The sequence below is a fragment of the Elephas maximus genome, chromosome 1 (genome assembly GCF_024166365.1).
Source record: "Elephas maximus indicus isolate mEleMax1 chromosome 1, mEleMax1 primary haplotype, whole genome shotgun sequence".
In the NCBI taxonomy this organism is placed as follows: Eukaryota; Metazoa; Chordata; class Mammalia; order Proboscidea; family Elephantidae; genus Elephas; species Elephas maximus.
This window is the reverse complement of record NC_064819.1, coordinates 153,283,045-153,298,234: the sequence shown is the minus strand read 5'-3', so window position 1 is coordinate 153,298,234 and position 15,190 is coordinate 153,283,045. Positions and strand designations below refer to the sequence as shown.

At 43.7% G+C, this 15,190-nt stretch overlaps 1 protein-coding gene across 5 annotated transcripts in view; it reads right to left on the bottom strand.

Moving 5' to 3' along the window:
- ANKRD6 (ankyrin repeat domain 6) overlaps positions 1–15,190 on the bottom strand; it is a 211,810-nt gene that overhangs the window by 31,621 nt on the left and 164,999 nt on the right. For all 5 annotated transcript variants that reach the window (XM_049897262.1, XM_049897286.1, XM_049897295.1 and 2 more), the window contains exons 3-4: positions 10,027–10,125; positions 914–1,012 (exon numbers count right to left, since the gene is read on the bottom strand). In XM_049897262.1, the coding sequence (XP_049753219.1) occupies positions 914–1,012; positions 10,027–10,125 (198 nt within the window). The remainder of the gene's footprint in view (positions 1–913; positions 1,013–10,026; positions 10,126–15,190) is intronic.

Here is a 15,190-nt window from a genome sequence, read left to right as displayed (position 1 = left end):
GAGTCGAGAGAGGCGTGGAGGAAGTTAGAATCCCCTCCATGCTGTTCCCAAGTCAGCCAGCTGGGAGCAGCACAGCGGTCGTTGTTGTTAGGTGCCATCAAGCCTGAGGTATGTGCAAATTATGTCTCGGCTCTGGCTTAGACTATTATTCCAACCACACTTGTGTCCCCTGGGAATAGTCAGAAATATGCACAAAAGAGACAAGGCCTAATGCTGCTGATACCCAAAGGGGGAGGCCTGAGCTCCCAAGAGACACGGTCGCTGCACACACCAGCAGCCAGTGTGCAGGGGTGGTGCTGGGATGGTAGCGGCATGTGTGGCATGGGCAGCGGAAGTGACTGCACAAAGTGGGAAGCAAAGGGAAACACAGGTGGTGAGGGGGCCACAGGGTGTTGGTAATGATCTGCTTCTTGAGCCCGGTGCTGCTCACCCAGGTGTGCTCAGGCAAGGAAAACTCACGGGGCTGTAACTTATCTGTGCACCCTTCTGTATGCAAACGTATCTGTGTGCCCTTCCGTATGCACGTTATACTTCACGGAAAAATTGGTTGGGAAAAGAAAGCAAAAAGAGAGCCTGGAGGCACAGGTCTCTCCCCCTCCCCCATTCAGGCCTCCACAAGTCTATATATATATATATTCTTTTTTTTTTTACTATTCATGATTTATATGGTTGCCACTGTCGCCACAAAAACAGGGAGAAGGATTAAAAAATATAATTTGCTAGGACACCAGGTATGCTTTTCAAAGAAAATTTGGTCTGATTTCATCATGTTAAATCATGAACGATAAGACCCAGGAGTAGTAACATCTTCAGTACTAGTATTTCTTTTCAAATTGGACTCTTCCAGCTCCCCTGTGACTGCCTGCATGCCCAGCTGGTGCTGTAGTAGGGAAAGGACCCACGCCCCCTTTACCTTGTCCTGTCTGTCCAAAGCACACCCCTCCTGGATGAGTGCGGCGATGATTTCGGTGTTCCCCACGACCGTGGCGCGGTGCAGGGCAGTCTGGTCCCCCTGCACGTGACATGGAGACAGGAACCCACAGTCAGTTGTCCGCACCAGACCCCACACCACTTCTCCATTCTGACAGAAGACATCTCCCGTCGCCACAGAGCAGACCAGTGGCCCCAAAGAAGGAGTTGGTTACCACAAGCGAGACGGGCTTTGCAGTCTAGTTAAAAGACAATATAGACATCCTGGCCTGACTGCGAGCTCAACCACGAGAACAGCCCTCGGCAGCAGAGCCAACCTTAGCAGGACGGGACTGTCATGACTGAGAAGAGCAGATCTGAAAGCTGTACTGGGTGTGCTAAGCAATTAAACCAGTAATGCCTGGAATGCCTATGACACACTGGGCTCTAGTTCCCCGCCTCCAGAGCAATCACTATCCAGCTATGTCAGCTAGTAGCAGCCAGGATTTGATGATGGGTGTACAATTTGTTGACCTCATACTAGGCAAGAAAACCCTGGTGGCATAGTGGTTAAGTGCTATGGCTGCTAATCAAAGGGTCGGCAGTTTAAATCCACCAGGCGCTCCTCGGAAACTCTATGGGGCAGTTCTACTCTGTCCTATAGGGTCGCTATGAGTCAGAATCGACTCGACAGCACTGGCTTTGGTTTTTTGGTTATTTTTATACTAACCAAGAGCAACACAGGGGTTTACTCTTATCTGAGGAATGCAGGGACTGCAAGGCCCAAAGCCATCCACAGCCCCTCCTATCACCGCATATGCCCAGGCAGCCTCCTCTGATATTTCACAATATCCTCACTGATTTGTGCTGCACTTGACCCCTTTCTCTGTAATCAGATTCCTGAGATTGCCAACTCTTTCTAGCTCAGGGTACCTAAAGGAACCCGACTCTTTCTCCTACTTGCAGTTGAGAGGACTAAACACCCCCAGAGGCAAGAAGGTCAGGACTGTCACAGGAGAGTTCTAAATGAAGTCTCTAAGAGCACACTTTCTCTCTGGCATGTACTCACGAAGTCAAGCCAAGGCAAATCAAATCCAGCTACCCATATCAGTCCAGGCTCAAATGAAGAGATGGGTGAATAGTGTGAAAATTCCCAGTGGACAGGAATGGGCACAGGGCAGGGATGGAGTCAGGAGACCTGGGTGTGGTGCCGACTCACATACTGAGTAGTGCAGCACCTTGGAAGGGAACTGTCACCTCACTGGACCTCAGGTCCTGCATCTGTGAAAGGAGAGGGATGATCCTCAAGGTCCCTCCCTTCCCTGCCTGAGAGTCTGTGATTTGGTTGCTAAGAGTTTCATATAAATGAAGTTTTCAGGCAGAGCAGTGGAGGGGCAAAGTACACACTCTGGGGCATCCTTGGTGCTTTGCCAGAGAGAGGAGGGAGACTATTACAAATCAGAAAGCATGGGATTTCCTAAAAGAGGGATGCACTGTTACCTATAAATAAACAAAATGAAATACCAGTCCTATTTACTAAATCCCTTGGAATCTAAAACAATCAATAATGTATATTAAAAGCATTTAAATTCTCGTTAAAATTCAAACTCACTTTCTTAAAATTAAAAAAAAGTACCCCTTTAAAAATCCATGAGGGGAAGTGATTTTTATGTTCTTCCTGATACTTTTCAATATTTTACTTTTTTTTTCATATTTAGCACATACAACTTTTAACATCAGGAAGAAAACTGCTATCTATTAAGTCTAGACAGTAACAATATGGCAATACTGGTAATGCCCAAGTCTCAGAATCTCTTGTCACTGTTCCTGAATAGACTTTAAGGGATTTCCGCAGTAACAGGGTCAGGACCTCCAGCTTCATTACTACAATCTCATCCACTGTCCTCAGCATTTCCACCACCGATCCTCCCTGGCATCCTAAGCCATTATTCCCATTGCAAATCAGGCTGAGACCTGGTTCTCTTCTAGTTCACTTTCTCAAACCCCGTATTCAAACAGGCCCCTTCCTGTGTGCCATGTGGTCAAAAGAAGTGGACACTGGGTCAGTGGTTGCAGGAGGTATGCCACTGGTTATGCGATCCATTTCATATGCCTTAGGGAGTATTTCCAGATGAAGCATACTTAATGCCTAAATAAGTAACTACATGAGCAACTTCTGAAGTCTTAATTTTTTAAAACTTCTGTAAGAATTTCTAAGACTGCCCATTTCCCTGTCGGCACGGTAATGGGTTTTCCTGAAATTGACCTCAAGTGCAACCTATTTCCTGGCCTGATGAGAAAGATGGCACTCTGTTCTCAGTGAGACTGCAGCACGCTCTTTCACGGTAAATACTGACTTGGTCAGATTTTTATTTGCTGTTGTTCTTAGCTACCATCCAGTTGGCTCCTCAAGTCATGATGACTCCACGCAAGATGAGATCGGACATAGTTTTTTCATTGGCTAATTTTCAGAAGTGGTAACCAGCCCTTTTTTTCCTAGTCAGTCTTGGTGTGGAAGCTCTGCTGAAACCTGTTCAACATCATAACAACCGTCTAGCCTCCACTGACAGAGGGGTGGTAGCTGCACTTGAGGTGCATCGAGCAGGAATCAAACCTGGGTTGACCACGTGGAAGGTAAGAATTCTACCACTGAACCATCACTGCCCTCTTCTATTTGGTAAGGCCCTTTAATATTCCTACAAACTGCTGGCATCCAACTAGTGCTCCTTGGACCAATCAGAACAACTTTTTTACATAGTGAAACTGGTGAGCAACAACCCCTGAACACATGAGGAGTGTCAGCAACTCCTGCACAGAAACCATCATAAAAAGGTCTTGTGCTGGTTAGGACACAGTCTAACCTAAGCCTTGGGTTAGGCTAAATCTTGTATCATGTTTCACAAGCTGCCCTCTAAATCATGAGTCGAGGCAGCTTTGGAGCCAGAATGGCACTATTATTTATTATTAATTGTTTTCGTCATGAATCTACTCTATTTGCTTCCTGTCGGATAACTTTCCCTTGTGAAACTCTAGCTCAATGCAAGAAGCTAAACCTAACTTTCGGTTCAGTCTTCAGGAGTAAATTTCTAGGTGGATTAATAAGACTCAAGGAGAACTAAAGACTTGTGTCAGGAATGTGAAGTACGTGACTTGTGTGAGGAGGTGTGGTGTCATTATGTGATCCATTTCAAACATCTTAGGAAGTATTTCTAGATGAGGTACACTTAATGCTTAAAAAGTAATTACATGAGAAACTGCCCAAGTCTTAATTTTTTTTAATTCTCTAAGAATTTCTAAGATTTTCCATTTCCCTGCCAGAATGGTGATGGAGTTTCCAGAAATTGACCTCAAGTGTGGTATGAACACAAATTGTCCTAAGCCAATTCGACATGGGTCTCCTCCAGTTTCCGTTTCTCAGTGGACACCTTTTAACCGTACTGCCTGTCTTCAGTCCACAACTCCCCCTCCATCTTCACTGACCTCAAACAGAGACCTCTCCAGAGCAAGGGTCCTGTATCATTAGTCAGGAAACACTGCTGTGCAGGCCGAAGTCAGCCTTCCCTAACCTGCAGCTGCTCTTCAGCAGGTCATTACCTCTGCTTACACTAGATGGATGCTTCTGGAGGACTGAGTGACAGACTTTTTCTGGTGTATGAAAATCAGCTACTCTTAAGTTACCAAGATGAGAATTAAAGGACCTGAGAGACATGAAACACACAAATAAAGGGCTACTTCAGGTTATCCCCGAGCTACACTTCCCCAGAGCACATCTAGCATTTACTACCCTCTATGTACCTTTTTTTTTTTTTTTTATGTACCTGCAAATCAACTTTTTCCTCCTATAAACTAAAACTTACTGTGGCAACATTTCCTTTTGTACCTGCAAATCAACTTTTTCCTCCTATAAACCAAAACTTACTGTGGCAACATTTCCTTTTTGAAATCTTACTCAGAAAAGAATAAAATGTGCCCTCAAGCAGCAACTTTGACATAATCCTAATTCCTATATGACTTAAGTCAACCATGAAACTCTAAAAATAAAATGCTGGGAAAAGTACAGTACTCTCGAAAGCATTCTCTCATTATTTATTCAATAAATATTTATTGGACCCCTACTATGAGTCCCTGGGTAGTGTAAATGGCTAATGTGCTCGGCTACTAACCAAAGGTTGGATGTTTGAGTCTATCTAGAGGTGCCTCGGGAGATACGGCGATCTGCTTCTGAAAAATCAGCCACTGAAAACACGATGGAACGTAGCTCTACTCTGACACACGTGGCGTCGCCATGAGTTGGAGTCAACAGCAAATGGTTTGGGTTTTTTGCTGCATTATATGCCAAATGCTATGGCATCTAATTCTCTGATTTTACTGATAAGAAAAGACAGACCCAGTATAGTTCAGGGCCTAGCCTAGGATACCAGTTAATTCATGGTGGCATGTTTGGGCCAGAATCTAAATTGTCAAGGCTCTTTGCACTCACCCCAAGTTTCTTCCAACCTGTGAAGTCAATTAGCCTTAGAACAGGCCTCAGAAGAGATCAGGTGCCTCTGAGGCTGCCTCTTTAGGGGGTCATCATGCTAAGTGCTTTCTTAGCACAGTATCTTGGCCTCCACAGGCGCCCAAGAAGTATCTGTTGAGTGATTAACTACAAAGAAGAAAAAAAAAAAAAAAAGCAGAAGGAAAAATGATGCAGCTGGAAAGTTGAAGTGCCAATAACTCTGCAGTTTGGGACTTTGATTTGGAACATGCTGACCCATTTGAAAAGTACGTATGTTACAGCATTCAATTTTTCTGAGACTTAAATGTTTCTCACTTTGGGATTTTAAGAGGCTTGGCACTTCTGAGGTCTAAATCTTTGTTCCGAAATACAGTCGTCCCTCAGTATCTGAGGGGGATTGATTCTGGGACTCCCTGTGGATACTAAAATCTGTAGATGCTCAAGTCCCTTATATAAAATGGGGTAGTATTTGCATATAACCTATGCACATGCTCCTGTACTGCTATACACACACTTTGTATCATCTTTAGGTTACTCATACTACCTAATACAGTGTAAAGGCTATGTGAATAGTTGTTATACTGTATTGTTTCGGGAATAATGACAAGACTCAAGTGAACAATGCTCAAACAGAGCTACTGGAGAGAGACTGAGGATCTGTGAAATGGGGGGGCGGGGGGGGCGGGGAGGCCACAGCAGAAGATGCCTACACATCACTTCATTTGCGTGGATTTAGTGTAGTGCTTCACGTGTGGCAATTTCAAGTTTTGTTTTTTGGAAGTTTCTTTTTTTTTTCCCAAATATTTTCAATTTGCAGTTGGTTGAATTTGCAGATGCGGAACCCATGGATACAGAGGACTATTGTACTTTTTCCTCTTTTACATGGTGAAAAGAGTGAGTGCAGTGTGTGCCGATTTCAAAGCCAAGCTCGTGAAAGAAACCCTAGTCATGCAAGGGTGAACCTGCTCCTCTGCAGGGGAAATCCCTCTGAGGCAGCACAGACAGACGTGTTGCAAGGAAGCTCAAACAGGGTGGGCTCACAAAGCAAATTGCTGACCTCTTTTTCTCTTTCTGATCTTCTAGGGTTCTTCCTAGTCTTTCTTCTCTGGTTTTTCTTATTTTTTTCCTCCTTCATGCTTTTTACTGTGGCCACAGGGTTCTGGGCTATTTCTGAGGTGGGGGCCGTGTGATTGCTCATTGACCAATCAGAGAAGGCATGAGAGCTCCAATGAGAGTTGTCAGGATTGGCGGGAAGCAAGAGAGAATTTGCTCCAGGAGTTGCATAGTCTAAAGAACTGGTTTCCACAGGTTGAAATTCATAATAATCCCACTCCAGGCCACTGGAGGTCATTCTTCAACTAATTCTCAGTCTTTAACATGACATAAAGATCAGTATCTGTAGAATATGAAGTTAGGAGTAAATTCTTCAAGGCATTAACATTCTTTCTACTCATCATCCAAGATAGGGAACTTCTGAAATTATTTTCTTTCCAATAATTAATCTCTTAACTTCTTTAAAGAGAACACACACGCAGAGTTTTCTTTGAATTTTTGCAAATGTTTCAAAGGCTGACCATCAATAGGCACGATAAATACACAGAAGACAAACATGGATCATATACTTCAGAACTAAAAAACCAAAAAAACTAAACCCATTGCTGTTGAGTCAATGCCAACTCATAGTGACTCTATAGGACAGAGCAGAACTGCCCCACAGGGTTTCCAAGGAGCAGCTGGTGAATTTGAACTGCTGACCTTTTGGTTAACAGCCAAGCTCTTAACCGCTGTGCCACTAGGGGTCCACTTCAGAACTAAAAAAAAAAAACCAGAACTAGTGAAGGTAAATCCTACCTTCTCTGTTCCCAATTGTTTTTATACTTTTTTTTGTTTTAATTTATCTAGGAGAAGCAATGTACATGTTGTGTAGGGTAAGGAAAAGATGCAAAAAAGTAAATAACTCCAATAAATGGAAGAGGATGTTCCTGTCTAAAAATAGAGGTGGCTTTTCTTCTGCAGACATATCTCACCTTAGCTATTGTGACGGTTAATTTTATGTGTCAATTTGGCTAGGTTCTGGTTCCCAGTAGGTTGGCCAAACACTAGACTAGTTGTTGTTTTACAATGTAATCTAATACATTGTAATGTAATCGTCTTCTACAATGTAACCTAATGCAATGCAATCAACTGGTCAGTTGAAAAGAAAGTTTCCTTTGGGTGTGTTCTGCCTCTAGACCATAAACAGATTATTTTGGCAGAACTAGCTCTCTCCATGGAGCCCTGGTGGCACAGTAGTTAAGAGTTTGGCTGCTAACCAAAAGGTCAGCAGTTCAAATCCACCAGCTGCTCCTTGGAAACCCTATGGGGCAGTTCTACTCTGTCCTATAGGGTTGCTATGAGTCAGAACCAACTTGACAGCACACAACAACAACAGCTCTCTCCACTATGTGCTCTTTCCATCACCTAATCTACAGGTCCTAGGGCACAAATCTGTGGAAATCTCCAGCCTGCTGCCTGACCTACAGATTTTGGACTTGCCAGCCTCTACAATTGTGTGACCCAATCTTTTGAAGTAAATCAATCAATCTCTGTCTCTGTCTCTCTCTCTTTCCCTTTTTCTCCCCCCTCCCCCCACCTCTCTCTTTGTTATTAGCTGCTATCAAGTCAGCCTCCAACTCATGGCAGCCCCATGAGTTACAGAGTAGAACTGCTTCATAGGGTTTTCTCGGCTGTAGTCTTTATAGAAACAGTTCACGAGGCCTTTCTTTCACAGAGCCACTGGGTGGGTTCAACCATCAACCCTTGGGTTAGCAGCTGATCACAAACCTCTTGTACTACCCGGGCTAAAAGAGAGAGAGAAACAGAACCAGACATATATACCTCATTGGTTCTGTTTCTCCAGAAAATGCTGACGAAGACAGCTACCCTGTCAGAACCCCTGACTCTTACATCCTACCTTGCCTGGTGTAAAAAGCAGCAGTTCTAGGATATTAGCATGGCTTTTGCTACAGAGAACAATGCTACTTGGAGCTTAGAACGTGAAGCAGGGGTGGTGTTAGGCTGGGATGGGTTAGCATTACAGCTTTGCCACCAAGGCAAGCAAGGGCTTTAATTACGCAAAGAGAAGACAAGATGCATCCCAACATGTTTGTACCAGCAACTCAATGCCCGGCCGTTTCTGTGGTCAGAATCTCTTCTCCCTCCCTGTATTTTTGCTCCTGTCATCTAAAGATATCATGTAATCAGGAATGTTATGATGGCTACAGTGCAGGTAAATGAAAAAAGAATTATGACCCAAGGTACAAATCAACTGCTTAAAGCTAAATCAGCATCTTTTGAAAATAACATACCTGATGACCCAACAGATTCTAGATATAACCAGGCATTTATGAAAGAAACTGGACTATTTCCTGCCCATGAATAAAACAATGCCATATTTTGTTATTTCTTTGAAAATGCTATCCTTATCACTTGTGAGTATGTTGGCCAAGTTTTAGGACATTACATAGAGACCCAAGAAAAACTAGAAGCAATTTGGTGAACCACACCCTAGCACACCTGAGGGTCTGAAATTCGAATAACACTCTGTAACCATAGTTATTAATTTTTTTTTTTTCCTGGGGTAACCACATTTATTAAAGGCAATTCTGGAAGGAGTTGTGAAGAGTGTAAACTCTCCAACATATTATCGTCTTCCACACATAAGTTATTTATCAGACTCTTACCACACATATTAGAGTTGGAATATGCTTCTGAAAAGTTTCCAATTATATGATCATAGGACCTTTTCCTAACAGCTCATTAGTGGACAATTTACCTGATCCTGTCGTCTACATCCCCTTCCTGAGAATCCATCTTCCCCCAAACAGGGTATTACGTGACACCACCTCAATAGATACTCTGTGACAGTACCAAAGTCACTGCTGATTGACTCAGGAATGGATACTTGACCCCAGAGACGCCAATCAGAGTCCCTCTCTAAATAGTGTGAATGAAAAGACTCAGAGAATGAGGTAAGTTGAAAGCTAAGTTTCAATAATGATGGTGCACTAGAGTGAATTCTTACTGAGGGCTTATTTTTCTTGGATTCCATGAAATCTGTGTCCTTTTATTTCCCCTGGAATTAATTTGAAAAAGTTCTTTTTAACTAAATGTACATTGATTTACAGTAATCAAAATTAGAAAGGAAAAAAAAAAACAGCCCCATCTCTTTTCCAGTGGTAAGCTTGGTCAATGACACACATTTCCAGCATGCCCTACCCACACTCACAGAGAGAGTATGTGTGTGTGTGTGTGTGTGTGTGTGTGTGTGTACTGCTCCTTATACTGGCACCAGACACAAGAAAAATATCCTTCAGGGTACTGCAGTTGAATGATAATAGGTAAGGAATGAACTATGACTGGGAAAACCATCCCATGCTCACCAAACTCTAAGTTATTCCCAAGGAAGGGCCTCAGAGAAGACCTTTGAACTGAAGCTCTTCAAGATGAAGGTAAAAAGTGCTGGGAGGGCATCTAATACCCTGCTACCTCACAGCTGGTTATGCCTTGTACTGTGCATTTCTAGGCAGACTAACTCCCCTGCCAACCCACTCCCGGAGAGAATAATGGCTTCTACTCACGTCATCCTGGACGTTGAGGTCACAGCCAGCCTTCAGCAAGATATGGACCACAGAGAGATGGCCCTTATTGGCAGCAAGATGCAGAGGGGTCCGGCCATGCTGTTAATGCAAAGGAAACACCCATTAAACCACTCCCCTGAGCAGGGGCTAAAGCAAAGTTTGCACGGTGGCTTTTAGGTAGATCATTTCCCTTCCCCTTCCTTGGTGTCTTAGTTATATAGTGCTGCTGTAACAGAAATACCATAAGTGGATGGCTTTAACGAACTGAAGTTTATTCTCTCAAAGCATAGTAGGCTAGAAATCCAAATTCAGGGTGCCAGCTCGAGAGGAAGGCTTTCTCTCTCTCTCTCAGTTCTGGAAGAAGGTCCTTGTCATCAATCTTCCCCTAGTCTAGGAGCTTCTCTGCACAGGAACCCCAAGTCCAAAGGGTGTGCTCTGCTCCTGGCACTACTTTCTTTGTGGTATGAGGTCTCCCTATCTCTCTGCTCCCTTTTCTCTTTCATATCTCAAAGAGATTGACTTAAAATACAACCTAATCATATAGATTGAGTCCTGCCTCATTAACATAACTGCTTCTAATCCTGCCTCATTAACATCACAGCGGTAGGATTTACAACACACAGGAAAATCACATCAGATGACAAAATGGTAGACAATCACACAATACTGGGATCATGGCCTAGTCAAGTTGACACACATTTTTGGGGGACACAATTCAATCCATAACACTTGGTTTGGCAGAAGATTCTTACTGATTTATCCAAAACTCAAGATTGTCTAAGTTAACCCATTATCGGCATGTAATCAATGAACAAAATATGCTCAAAATGTAAAAACTTCCTTTAGGACATCATTTCTATTCTTCATTCACCAAACTTTATAAGACAGTTGCAAACAAATAGCCAAATGAGAGATTTCATGTCTTCTCTTATTTTCCCACTGGTGCTAATAAGCTAAGGGACAATGACAGGGCCACAGTGAACCTGGCCGCACCAAGGGGTAGGAGAACAGTAAAATGACAAACTAATCAGCCCCAGAAAATCCAGTTAGTTATTTACTTAAAAAAGTACTCACCAAACTGATTGGGTAAATCACTTCCTCTTTTAAAAGCGAATTTCAAAATTATGAAGTAATTCAGGCATCCAATAATATACCAGCCATCAAGCACCGATTCCAACTCATGGCGACCTATCTGTGTCAGGTGGAACTGTGCTCTGTACGGTTTTCAATGCCTGATTTTTCTGAAGTAGATCACCAGGCCTTTCTTTGAAGAAGCCTCTAGGTGGACGTGAACTTCCAACCATTGATTAGCAGATGAGCACGTTAACCATTGTTACTACCCAGGGACTCCATTCAATAAAAGAAATATTTAAAAATCTACATACCCAACAACCACTTTAAGAAAACATTAGAGAAAACACTGACATCCCTTGTGAACCCCACCAAGATCTCATTTCCCCTCCACCCCAGAGGTAACCACTATCCCGAATTTGGTATTCATCATTCCTCTGCATTATATTTTCATTACATGTTTGTAGCCACAAACAATATATAAGTATTGCCTTGTTTGTTTCAAACCCTATAGAAATGGTATTAAAGTGTATATGTCCTCCTACAATTTTTTTTAACCCAACATTGTAATTTTGAGGGTTTTTTGCATATTGTCACATGTAGTTCCAGTTCATTTATTCATTATTATTTCATCCATTCTCCTACTGATGGGCACCAGGTTGTCTCCAATGGTTTGCAGAACACATTTGTGTTCCGGCTGCCTTGTGCACCTGTGTGAGTTCCTTAGCTCAGCTACTGGGTCACAGAGAAGGCCATTCTCGTCAACTCTCCTCAGCATGCAGGTGCCTGAGGTTATCACACTGAGGGTGACACCCAGTAGCAAGAACACTGCAGTGTAAATCAACTTTTACCCAGAGAGCTGCCTTTGCTGAACTCCTAATTCTCCAAATTTTAAAGGACACTTTTTGTTCCCTTTGCTTCCTCCCTCAAGTTTCACAGTAAAGAAACGTTTCTACCTCTTTCTTGGGATATCATTTTAACCATAGCCTCCCACCCATACTGAAATATCCCTAAAGAATAAGGGTCTTAAGTCCCATTTAGCATCTCAATAAAACGTCCCAAAGACCTTCATTGATACTCTAGCAGGATAAACCCCTTGTGATCGTAATAAAACTCCCATTTGCCATAGTAACTATATGTGGAGAAAAACAGATAACACAATAAAGGATCTTAATTTCTAACCACGAAATTCAATCACAGAAAAAGAATGGTTCTGGAAACGGGAAAGAAAGAGGTCAGAGCTCACGTTAAAATTAGAATCCTTAATTAAGAAAAAAGTTACTCCCAAGAAAGTGGGCTATAAAAAGCCTTCATAAAAAAGGCACCATCTGAGATGAGATAAAAAGAGTGACCTTCCTTTGCTGGCAATTATTCTCACCTGAATGCTATTTAACCTTGATTCTTTAAAGGGACCCATCCATTGCTGATCAAACCAAACCAGACTCGTTACTGTCGAGTCGATTCTGACAGCAACTCTATAGGACAGAGTAGAATGGCCCCATAGGGTTTCCAAGGCTATAAATCCTTAGGGAAGCAGACTGCCTCCTCTTTCTCCCATGGAGTGGTTGGTAGGTTCAAACTGCAGACCTTTCGGTAAGCAGCCAAACGCTTTAACCACTGTGCCACCAGAACTCTTTCCATAGCTGATCAGATGCGGCAAAAATGAGGTTCCACTCCCTGGGCTGGTCTCTGGCTCCATCTGTCATCAATGCGTCCTTGTCGAGGACCTCACACCTTGACTTCCAATAAGTGACTGTCACAGTCTTCTAATGTGTTCTGAGACACAGGAAAGTTCGTCACATTTTTGAGGAGAAAAATGGGTGTTCTGTGTGGAAGTGTGACAGGATGGTGGTCAGGACAACCGTAACACACAGACCGCGATGGGGAGAAGCTGCCCTGAGAGAGGCTGGAAAAGAGGCCACAGACTGAGGAGTCACAGGGTGTCCCTGCAGAGGAGGCACCAGGGGACACCCTCATCAGCAGCCAGATGTTACTGGTGGGCGAACTGAGCCTCAAGGAGGTTAAAGGGTTTGTCCAAGTGAACACAAATAATCAGAAAGCAGAGGAAGGAAACTCTGCTGTGGTTCAAACCAGATCCCATCTGGGAAGGCACTTTAGAAACTGTAAGTTCCTAACAAGATGTCTCAGGAATGGTGGTGCCTTCCTAACTCAAAATCAGCAGAGAATCTCCTGTACACAGAACGGAAAGGACAGGGACATTGCCCGACAGGCCGGGATCAAAGCCCAGTTCTAATTATTAACACCTGTGTGATTCTGTGCTGCCACTTAATTGCCTAAGCCTGTTTCTGCATCTGTAAAATAGGAATATCCTCCACTACCCACCCGAAAGGCTTGTAATAAGGAAAAATAGGTAACATCTACCACCAACATGTTTCCCTTTCCTCCAACTGTCCTCAGCCCTCACCACTATTGTTGTTGTTAGGTGCCGTCGAGTCAGTTCTAACTCATACAGACGCTATAGGACAGAGTAGAACTGCCCCATAAGGTTTCCAAGGAGCAGGTGGTGGACATCCTAGTATTTCTCTCTCTTTATTGACACTCCCATACCTTTACCCTAGCAAAACCAAAAAAAAAAGAAAAAGAAAAACACAACTGCCATCAAGTCGATTCCGACTCATAGTGACCTTATAGGACAAAGTAGAACTAACTGCCCCATAGGATTTCCAAGGAGCAGCTGTTGGATTCGAACTGCAGCCCTTTTGGTTAGCAGCAGAGCTCTTAACCACAGCGCCACCAGAGCTCCGCCCTAGCAAAGGCCAGTAAAATATTTTCAAAGGCCAGTAAAGACAGATCTGAGTGAAGAGGTGGATCATGGACTACAGGAGGGTCGGGTTTTACCTGGCCAGTCCTGACCCACTCATCCACTTGCATGTTTTTAGATATAGTCTACGGTCCCAGTCCCTAAGCCTGTGCTGGAAGTACCTCCTCTGCCTGGAACATCTTTCTCCAAACTGTGTTTTCTCTGATTCTCCAAGAAGAGTGTACATGTTCCTGGCCTTGTCTTTTGCCTTTCCACAGCACTTCAGCTTCCTGTTAAGAACTGCCACCTTTTGCTTTGAGTGTCACCCAGGACCTGACTTCTCCTTCCAACTAGGGCAGAGATTATGCCTTCAGAATGATAAACCAAGTTGACTCCAGGGTGGAGTGGGGACCCTATCAAAGAGGTTCCAGTGTTGCTCAAGCACAGGGCAGACTGGGGCTACCAGGTACACTAAAGAAAATGCCACAGCCCCTGGTCAACCTCAGGAAATGGAGAGCCTGGGGTGGTTACAGACTCTGGGTTCTAGGATGTCTTGGTCCCTTAGAGGTGTAGACATCCTGGGGGGTCTCAGGGGCTTCTAAGCAGCTAATGAAAACCCTATAGATCACAATAGAACACTGTCTGATTTAGTGCTGTAAGATGAGCCTCCTAGGCTGGAAGGCACTCAATACACAGTGGCTGCAACAATGGACTAGAGCATACAATAACCATAAAGATGGCGCAGGACCAGGCAATGTTCTGTACAACCTGTTGTACATGGGATTGCCATGAGTCAGAGCCCTGACTCAACGAAACTAACAACAGGACCGGCCAGTGGAAAAAATGGGAACATGCAGGCACTATTTAAAGAATTTTACGTGTACTAGTTCATGCAATCCTCCCAATGATCCTGTGAGATAAATACTGTTATTAAGCCCATTTTACAGAGGAAGAAACCGAGGCACAGACTCTTTAACTTGCCCTACGTCATACAACACGTAAGTGGGGGAGTCTATATCCATGCCTTATGCCTACTGACTGCAGCCCCCATGCTCTTAGCTACCGCTTATACTATATAGCCATTCCCTGGTGCCCTGATGGTGCTGTGGGGTGAGGTCCTTCCCTGGCAGACTGGCTCCACATCTTACTCTCAGGAGGTCCCCAAGTTTCCAGGTATTGTGCCCAATACCAGACACTTGACCTCTGGGGTTGCTTGGAAACAACCTGGATTCCCTAGAATCTTGTAGATGAGGAAAGAGGTTTTCTGTTCTCACTGGACATCTGAATCATCTATTTATCTGTCTGTCAATCTGTACTCCGTGGTGCGGCTCA